Consider the following 10766-nt stretch of genomic DNA (forward strand, 5'->3'; position numbering starts at 1 on the left):
ACAAGGCCGAGAGGTGAGTCTCAGTTCTATTCTGTCAAATACCCGCCGAGAAGCTCTGTGTTGAGAACCCTGCTACCGGTTGAGCAAGCCTAGAGGGAAGCTCATCCATCCATTTGATCCATCCAATCCGGCAAGCAGATCTCCACTCTAATTGGTGCCAAGACGTTGGCGCTTGTTTGTATCTGTTCTATCTCTTTTCATCATTGTATTTCACTTTCTTTATCCTTTCATTCACAAACCAAGTATCAAACGCTTAACAGACATATTAAATGTTTTGATTGCTTTCATATTCCATTTTCTGTCTACTACCGTTCCTCCGTTAATCACTTTCTCCATGATGTCTTCTTAATTCCCCTGGTAGTTAATATGAATTAAACGAGTACTTAGCTTGTGTTAAAGAGATAAATGCATTTAGCTAAAGCATGCTAGACGACATCTTCACCTGTGAGAGCAGAAGTGAAGATGCCATTCTGATCTATAGAGAGAAGATTAGAAGAATGCGTTAACTAAAGCGAGTAGTACTTCCAGGTATGGAAGCAACCTTGCATTCATTACGTTAGTCTTTGATTCACCATAGACATGTGGGAGCGTGGTCGATCACTGAGAGGTGTACACCAAGAGAAAAGCGGAACCGTACTTATCACTTCGACGCAATTAAGAACTTGCGCTATTTATATTAGTTATCTTTCTCTTTCTGTTTGTACATATGACTTGCCGCCGCATTTCATGTTCTTTGTATAACCTTCATAGCCAGCCTGGACCCCAGCATCTTGTATCATGAAGCTTGTATCTTGTATCATCTAGCTTAGGTTTGCAGTCCTTATTTTATTATCGCATATTACTGCTTTCCTTTACTTTATCGCAACTTTTATATACTTGTATAAAACACTTTTTAAAGATTGAAAAACCTAGTCACATATACCACGAGCATACGCAATAACCTCAAATAGTCCCTGTGTTCGACTCGGATCATACCGAGAAACTTATGGTAGAATTACACTTGGTTCCAACGTAAGGAAACTTGTGACAACGCAAGGCATACTGCAAGAGCATTCATAATTAATGCATATCTAGAAGTAGTATCGCATATTTGTATCAGCGCATTGTTTAAGATCAATTTTTGCGTTAACAGAAGGCAGTAAAAGCGAGGGATTTTGGTTATGGGTTTGACAAAATAATTAAATTGCAGGAAGTTAAAGTGTAGAAAAGTAAAATAAACTAGGAGAGAGATAACGATAGATGAGATTACTTTTGACGATTAAGAGATTAATTTATCGATTTTTCATGAGAATTGAATTAATGGGTTATTTAATTATCTAGCCTAATCAACCGCCTAGTAATATTAGATAGATTCCCTATAGAAAACTAGTGTGGAAGTCGATTCCTAAATTAACTAAAGTTTTGTCACGCAAGCCTATTTACTTAATTAAATACATTAAGCTCATGGATTGATTAGCACATTAGATTAAGTTGGCAAAATCTAACCTCACATTTTTCTATTCATTAGGTTTCATTATCTTTCGTTACTGATGATCTTAGGATTCTAGAAGTCGAATCATAACTCTAACTTTTCCTAGTCGCTACTCAAATTTAGCATGTTTTCCTTATGAACTCCAACCTACATAGCATATATGTTCAATCTAAGCTTGGAAACAACTAATCTCTCACAAATTGAACATAAATCAAACATGGGTTCAAATAAGGAAGAAAAACAAGAAGAACAAGAAAATCGCAAAAACATTCATCAAAATTACCAACAAATATCAAAATCGACATTTGGGCCTTTACTTGTTCATCAAAACTTGAAACTTGGCGCCAAAATGTTGATTACAATGCAAAATCAAAAGAAATTTCATGGGTATTGGCCATGAATGGCTAAAATCGAGCCAAAAGCTCTGAAGATCACTTAACAGAATTCTCTTCCCCCAAAGCCTAAAAGTTAAGGAATATATATAGGAAATCGTGGCAACACCATAACACTTTAACCCTTTTTCGCAGTGTCATGGGGCAAGGTGATGTGGCACTATCACTTGATGTGTGCGTTGTCTATCAAAGATCGAAGCGCCACGGTGCAACAGGACAACACATGGGCACTCTTCCCTTAGCACCCTACTGGAAAAGGCGCCATGCATAGTGCCACCGCCACACAATGTCATGGTTGCAGGCCCCATGTGGCCGTTTTTGTCATTTCTTTACTCCTTGAAGCCAGATTACTTTATAAAGCTCTTAATTGCTCCAAATTAACCTTGAACTGTCGTTGACACTCTAAAATACATTATTTGCTTGAGTTCCTACAAATATAACCATGTAAGAACATTAAAACATCATAAACAAGTGAGATTAGAGGCATTTAGATAACTCATTTAGGGAGTTATCATCTATGCAGAGTAATTGTGAAGGAAGGATTGTCTAGAGTGCACTACATTGGAATTTATGATGTTAAATCTTGTCAAACGTGGTCATTAATATTGACGCCTTCCAGAAAAGGTATTTAAGACTATTTAAGCAATCCAATCTTTTTACTTTGTATTTTGACTTCTCTATTGATATGCAATTGAGTTTCAAGTTCCAACATCTTATTTTCTATCATTTTCATTTATTTGGTGTTGAATGACTTATGAGTTCTTGCAACTTTGAATGTCCATTTGGCCTTTAAATAGCTTGTAATGCTCTTGACAAAATCAAATTAATGATATCCAAACATTATGTCTATTCAACCTCTATAGTAGTGTTGTTTTTAAAATTAAAAAAAAAAAAAATCTTGCTTGAGATTTGATGATTAAACCGATTCATTGAATTAAATCTTGATTGAGTTAATTTTTAAGTGAGTTGTCTTATCAAAGAGTGATCATAATAGATTCTAAATTTGATCAAAGCTATTCATTCTTCTAAATAAGCTTTTGGTTGGAATTATTCTTTAAATTAGCCTTATTTGTGAGTGTTTGCAAGGCCATCCTAGGAGGACCTCTAACTTCGTATAAATCCAACATATTGGGCATTTATCAATACGTTTAATAGACAATTTAAATTTTATTATTAAAAATTATTTTCGATTTTGTGATGCAAATTATGTAGACAACATAATATGTTTTCGGTCATATCCAAAATTTAAATTTGACATTTTAAAATGCTTAATTATATTTTTAAAATATAAAAAACAAAAAATATATAAAATTTCATGTTATAAACTCAATTCATTTTTGTTAAATGAAAATATGTAGTTTATAATGTACTATAAAGTATAAAGTATATGATGCTACAAAATAATAATTATACAAAAATTATTTAACATCAAACATATTCGTAAAATAATTAGTAATAGTATATATTCGAAAAACTTCAATGAGTTTGGAAAGCTTATTCTCCTCCTCCATTGGGTATTTACATGTTTGACTTCCGAGCAAGAATTTAGGTCATGATGAAATAAAAAAAAAAAAATAAAACGATAGATAAGATAAATAGTTTAATAAAAGTAAAGGAAAAAAAGATAAAGAATAATGAAAGACTTGTATTAATCTAAGGAGAATGAAAGTACACAAGTTGAAATGGAAGATACCATAAATCTTTTAATAATAGTGGATCGAATGAGAAAACAACAAGTGCTCGAGAATATTACAAAGAAACAAAAGAAACAAAAACTAGAATTGTGAATTGGAAAGGTGCTTCGTGACGAAGTATGTAAAGATGTGTTGAGTCCTTGACTTGTATCTTATTTATAGTCTCGTCTTAAGGTTTCTTCAAGATCTTTTTGGAGCTTTTATATTTGCTGAAAATCAGGGCTGTAATTATGGGGAGAATCCTTTCCATAACTACTATAATATTCTTGCTTTATTTGAAAAATATGCACAGTTGGTTCAAGGATCCAATCTTCACAAGAACATGACAAATATAAGAAAATTTTCTTCAAAATCAAGGATTGGGAACATTTATTATGCTAACACAAATTCTTTCCAATTTCACAAGATTCAATCCTAAATTAAACAAAAAAAAAAAATGTATGCATAAATAAAATAATAACACATAATTTTAGAGTTAAATAAATCTCATAAATGAGACTGATTAGACATAAAGTGATTGAGGTTTAGTTTGAAATTGTTATAGCTTACGAAATATTTGTTAGCAACAATACTTTGGAAAAAATCAATTGCAACATAAATAGAAATAGTGTTTTGATAAATTTCGATTTTAAACGAAAAAAACATACTCAACCATATGATAAAATTAATATGAAATTGTTAGATTTAGCTATAACTACTGAAGTAGAATATTATTTTAATTATATATTAATATTTTACATCAAACTTACAGCTAAGATAATTATTTCAAAAATTTAAATGCTTTGAATTAAAAATAAACTTTATTTCCACCTAAAGTATTTAATAAAAATAAACAAAAAAGATTGTAATTAAAAATTAAAAAGTGAATAGACTTGAAAGGAAGATTATATTTGTAATTTTTCAAAAATTACAAAGGGTTAAATCATGGGTCATGGGATTTTTTTTCCTTTTACATGGGGAAGATTTCTAGTATTATCTACCTCTATTTATTTTTTGTTGTAAAAGAAACATCGAAGAATGGTATAAATAAAATAATATATCATTCAATTATGATCGAATGGACATAATTATTTATGCATTATATTAGAAATTTTCACCTATACCATGCAAATTAGTCGATACACTTTCAGTCACCAACCACAAAAAAGCAACAAAATTCGAACTAGTTTAAGATCACCATCGATTAGATTAACTGCTCAGAATGAATCCAATTCTCAATAACCAAAGAACAAAAAGTCTTAACTAAGCATCATTTGATCAAATAAATAATGCTTTGGCAAAATGGTAAAAACTTCCTAAATAAATGATAAATTGAGTTAACACATTATATACATAAATGAATGATGAACACACAAGGCTTGGTTGTTGCTTCTGAAGTTAAAGTCTTTAAAGATGGTGGTGGTGAAGAGTCTCCGGCGGTTATGATTTCTGGCTGCCGGTGAAGAATGAGCTGCTTCTGGTGATCTCCCCCAGTGGCTTGTCTGTGAATCTAATTAGGTTATAGACGAACCCTCCGGCGACCGCTCCGATCAACGGTCCTACCACGTAAACCCATAATCCTTTGAACTGCCGTTTCACTATTGCTGGTCCAATGCTCCTAGCTGGATTCATAGAAGCTCCTGAAATCGGCCTATGATAAATAATTCAAATTAGGTTAAAATATCATTATGGTCATTCACTTTAGATTTGGTTCAATTCTAGATCTAGTGTATTTTCAATAAATCTTAAATTTAATTTTTACGTTAATTTATTCTTGATTATCTTTTACCAACCGTTTTGTTTTCTATTAGCAATTTTCACTTTAAAATTGAACGAAGTATTTTTTGTTTTTAAAATTAAGAAAATACTTGAGGGGATCTTATACCGCACCCATCTTTTTGTGTTATCCCACCTAGTTGTCCAATTAAAATTTACTAAAAAAAGGAATGGTTATTTTTCTACTACGAAAAAAATGAGAGTTGCATGGAAATAGATGTGTGCCTAAACTACAACTAATCATTGTTTTAAAACTAATTTCAAGTGAGTTTGAGGTGACTTTGGGTAATATTTGGGTGGGATGCACCTATCTCTATACTTCCCTCTTCCATCATTCATATAAAAAATAATTAAAAATTTTCAGAAAATAAATAAGAATAATTTGTTACGTGTCAAATAATAATAAGACAATTTGGTGGGATACATAAAAATAGATGAAGAACCCAAGTATTTTTCACTTTTAAAATAATATTGAAAAGGATAGTTTTAGTGATTTTGAAATTTTGAAATTTTAATTCTTTATATTTCAAAAAAAAAGAAAAAAGAAAAAAGAAAGGAAAGATAAAAAGAAAGGAAAAAAAAAGCATTAACTAAAAGTTGGTAAAATGAAATGTAGAGTTACCCGGCGACGAAAACATTCAAGAGAATGGTCATTCCAACCACAATTCCGGCGAATTCTCCTACCTGTTAAAAATTAGATGAATTAATTATTGGTAAGGTAATGATGGTTTTAACATTCCCCTTAATTAATCTGTTGAAAAAAAACATAATCTCTATTAAAGATAGCTATACTAATCTAACAACATAATCTCTACAACATATGTAGTTCGAATCTCCCTACCCTTATTGTAATAAAAAAAAAGACAATAATAATCTCCAAGGTTAATTATATCAATACACAGTATTAATAAACATTAAAAAATAAAAAGTTTGATTAAATATTTTTAAAAAATACACCTGAGCATCTGACATACTAACCATACATGTGCATTGAGTTGAGTCTACATAACATCAAATGGAACAAAAACATTGTGACTTGAACAATTTAGGCTTCATTTGATAACCATTTTATTTTTAATTTTTGTTTTTGAAAATTTAGTCTACGATCATACTTTTAATTCAAAAAACAAAAAATAAAATAATTACCAAATGAGACCTTAGCTATTTAGAACACACCCTTAACAAACTTTAAAAAAAAAAACGTTTAAAATGAAACTAACATTTTAAGATATTTTCAAAAAAAACATTTTCAAGTATAGCAAAATGTTATTGTTTATCGATCGTAGACCGTGATAGATGGCAAATAATGATATGGCAATCTATCATTAATAGATAATGACATTTTACTGCATTTGTAAATAAATAAAGTGTCTCGCTGATAATTTTAAAATTTTGTTATATCTTATAAATATTTTCAATAATTTTATTATTAACAATAATTTCTCTATTTAGAATCTATTTAATAACGACTTAATTTTTAATATTATTAGGAAAAAAATCAATCCACACACATGGCCTTTATTTATTTATTTTCATTTTTTCCCAACCTATTCCTGTACCTCTTAGAAATTATAGCACATTTTCGAAAATCCAAACCAAATTATAAAAAGGATTAAAAAGAAGATTTCTCACTAATTTTACAGCCTGGCCAATAATTGAAAAGTAAAAAAAAAAAGCAGTGTTTATAGGTTTTAGGATGACTTACGGCTCTGTTATCAGTGGAGACACCAGAAATGACAAACATCAAGAGAAAGGTGATGATAATTTCGAGAACCAAAGATTGAAGATTTGATCCAACGGGCTCCGTCCCAAAGAAGGCTTCCGGAGTCACTTCAAGCATCAGTTCCAATGTGCAGCTTGCCAGAAGGGACCCCATTAGTTGAGCTCCTACGTATATTGGTACCTTCAATTCATTCCATATCAATATCTATCCCAATTATATGTTATCCAACAAAACAATGCAAACAAATAATCTATTTATCTTATAAATATTGTAACTAGTGGCGAAATCAAGAGTTCTCGTACCTATTTCAATTTATTATTTGACTCATCATTAAATATTTTTTATTTTATGAACCCCACATAATTCTTAAATACTATCTTCGTGGAAGCAATGAGTAGATGTAGTATTTCTTGAAATTTTCTCCTCTTGCCCAAAAACTTAGGCCATATTTACTTCTTTGTAAACATAATTCTAATATGAAAAGTGTTGAAAAGTGGGGTCATTTGATTGTGTTTGTTGTTGTTTAGGGTTGTTATAATGAAATGTGGGTCCACTATAAAATTTGTATGATTATTATGTGGGGCCCACACCCTCGTAAATAATTGCCATTGTGTAGTAAACACAATCAAATGAATCTCATCCACTTCCTTTACGATCGAGACCCATTACAATTAGGCCATTTTTACCAAACCCTAAGAAAGGTTGGTGTAATCGTAATGGAATTCAATTGATGGGTCAATTCTAATGAGTTTGAATAGCAAATGTAATCAGATTGCTTTTGATCGAGTTTAGTTAAAATTATGAATTTTGTCACATCAACTATTACCGTACCTTTGAGGGTCAAACAACAATGGTAACGGTAACAGTTAAATATCAAAATTCATAATTTTTTCCTTAGGAATAATAACAATAATGGTATTCGTAACGGTAACGAACAATGTAATTTTCAAACGCAATTAGATTAAGCACGTTTCGCTCGTCAATTAATTTGCATTTTTTATTACGGATTTGGAAGTGAGCCCTATATGTATATGGATGCAAAACACAAGTAAATAACACCACTAACCAAATAGAGCCCATTTTTCACACTACATTTCCATTAGGGTAAAGGTGGCCTATCAGGATTAGTAAACATAAATTTGTAAACGTGGCTTTAATGTAACTTTTAGCGTGTGTTTGGTCCAAAGAATTGAGAAGTCGAAGTCGGGAAGCAAGAGCATCGAACTCCATTATTTCTACTAAAAAACATCAATTTTATATCTTATCAATTCCTTACACTGTAGATCCCAGGGTAAACTTCTTAGAGTTCATAACTATTTACTTCTCACTTAAGGGGTGTTCACAGTTCGGTTCGGTTTGGGGCTCAAGCCGAACCAAACCGCAAATTTTAAAAAGTGTATTTTTCTGAAATTGAATCAAACTCAATTTCACGATTTTTTTTGTTTTTTATTTTGTTTTTATTTTTTTATGTTGTTTCATATCTTCTAAATTTCTATGATTTGAAACAATTTATTTAAATATATAGTTTTAACGGTTAATTTTGAAATTTAAAAACTATAAAAATCAAAATGTTTAAAGTTTAATAACAACAATTACAATTAGTTATTATTTGGTATCGTTAGTCTAGATTACTAATAACACTACTAGTTCAACAACAAACTTAAAAATTATTTCAAAGTCCAAAAAAATAAATACTACAAACATAAAAGTTCTTTTTTTACAAACAATAACATAAAAGTTCCAAAGTACACCTTACTAAACATAAATACAAGTCCTACAAACATTAAACTTCCGGAGTCATCACAACCAATACAAATCCTAATGAAATGACATAACTTATATATATGTATATATTGTTTCTTTAATATATTTATTAAAAAAATGGTTTGGGTCGGTTATCATAATAATTCAATTTAAAAATATATCAAACTAAACCAAACCATATTAATTTAGTTTCGGTTGGATTCCAATTCGGTTTTAGGTGTTTCAATGATCACCTCTATCCCGACTATTTCACTCCTCATCCCAAACATCCCTAAGGATGTGTTTGGCCCCGTTGTGAATTTCACTCCTCATTTGGTCAAAAGAGTTTATGGATCCCATTATTAAAAATTATCAGTTTTATATCTTATTAATTCAGTGCACAATACCCTAGATTTCATAGGCATTAGATGTTGTGTACCACTCCACCATGATCCTAGAAGTTCTAATCCTCACTCTTCGTTTGCAATATGGAAGAATTCACAAGAAAAAAAGAGGAAAAAAAAAAAAGCAATTGGGAAGAAGAGAGACCTGCCAGAAGGGGAAGCGACGGAAAAAGGCGAAGGTGAGAGTAACAGCAGGATTGAAGTGCGCTCCTGAGATATGTCCCACCGAATACACCATTACCATCACAATCAATCCCCAAACCACACAGATTCCCGGAAACGTCACTGATCCGTAAATTTTGTTCACCGCCACCGCTCCACATCCGGCGAAGATCACGAAGTACGTTCCGATCACCTCCGCGATAACCTGCCACAAAGTTTCCACAGAACGAAACACGTTTTGTACACTCGATTCATCAGATTTATGCGTCACAATTTCCACAGACACAAACAAATTCTATACAGTCGATTGATACATAAGCCAGATTTCACAAAGTAATAAACTAGTTATTGAAAGTCGATTGATTCATGTACCATATTTTGCAGAGAAACATAAACAAGTTTTACACAGTCGATCGATTAAAATGTCCGCATTCTCCAAACGCATTTTATACAGTCGATTGATTTTCCCTAAACAAACAAATTTTACTCACTCGATTGATTAATGTGCCGTAGTTTTCCCGTAGAAACAAAGGCGTATTTGTCATACAATCAATTGATTGATGCGAAGAAGAGTAAAAGAACAGAGAGGCATAAAGTTGCAGAGTGGTACCTTTTGGATGATGACGACAGAGGTGGAAGGACAGAGACGGGCGACGGCGGAAACTAGAGTGCCTTCTTCGAGCTTTGAAATTTCTTCCTCTTCGATTCCGTCGATCTTCGTCGCCATTGATTATTCTCAGATTCTGAGAGAAGAAAGAAGGCTTCTGATTAGAACAATATCACGGATTTTCCTGCTTGAAAGTTGAATTTCTCCCTTTGATTTGATTAGTTCCCTCTTTGTTCTTCCTTTTTATGAGGAAAGTTTTGTTAGTTTCACTAATTGGAAGGAACTCAAACTATATTTTCATGGAATAATAATAGGACTAATAATTAGGTCTAATATTTTCCTATTTTCATGCTACCTCTATAAATAATTGGATTTTATTTATTTGGATAATGATTTTATTGCTTTACATAATTCCTTATGGCTTTTATAAAACTCCAACTTTTTATTATCGACATTTACTTTTTCTAGTTGGAAAAGGATTTTTTATTCCTAAGAGATGAATAATTGAGAAGTATTAGACTAACTTACCTTTTATTATTCACCTAACTTAATTGATTCATATATGAATGTTTGTTAAAAAAAAAAAAAAAAATTGGCATATGAATATTTAGTAACCACAAGATTTGTTTCTAATCTTCCTAAGAAAAATATCTTTTTGGCTTCTAAATTTTAGGTCTAGTTTTATTTACTCTCTAAATTTTAAAATATTATATTGACATTTAAATTTTGCTTCAGTTCGATTATTATGTTTCAAGATTTATACTTTTAACTCCAATTTTTTTATTAAATAATCATTTTTCATCTTTAGAGTTAAT

The 10766-nt window shown here is 31.1% G+C and overlaps 1 protein-coding gene across 1 annotated transcript; it reads right to left on the bottom strand.

Annotated features, from left to right (window-relative positions):
* Positions 1-4720: 4720 nt before the first annotated feature.
* Positions 4721-10347, bottom strand: LOC120073790 (putative aquaporin NIP-type). Its single transcript, XM_039026637.2, has 5 exons — positions 9955-10347; positions 9328-9549; positions 7018-7215; positions 5935-5996; positions 4721-5187 (listed from the first exon to the last, which is right to left on the bottom strand). Exons 1-5 carry the CDS (start codon positions 10069-10071, stop codon positions 4977-4979), a joined length of 810 nt encoding a protein of 269 aa, XP_038882565.1. The 5' UTR covers positions 10072-10347; the 3' UTR covers positions 4721-4976.
* Between the last annotated feature and the right edge of the window lie 419 nt (positions 10348-10766).

Source organism: Benincasa hispida, chromosome 1, assembly GCF_027475165.1.
Source record: "Benincasa hispida cultivar pf3 chromosome 1, pf3_genome.v1.1, whole genome shotgun sequence".
NCBI lineage: Eukaryota > Viridiplantae > Streptophyta > Magnoliopsida > Cucurbitales > Cucurbitaceae > Benincasa > Benincasa hispida.

Coding starts and splice junctions, on each gene's coding strand:
- LOC120073790 (XM_039026637.2), bottom strand. CDS start 10,071: ATGGCGACGAAGATCGACGGAATCGAAGAGGAAGAAATTTCAAAGCTC. Junction 7,216..9,327: donor GTCGCTTCCCCTTCTGGCAG/GTCTCTCTTCTT, acceptor AATGAATTGAAG/GTACCAATATACGTAGGAGC. Junction 5,188..5,934: donor TTGAATGTTTTCGTCGCCGG/GTAACTCTACAT, acceptor TATTTATCATAG/GCCGATTTCAGGAGCTTCTA.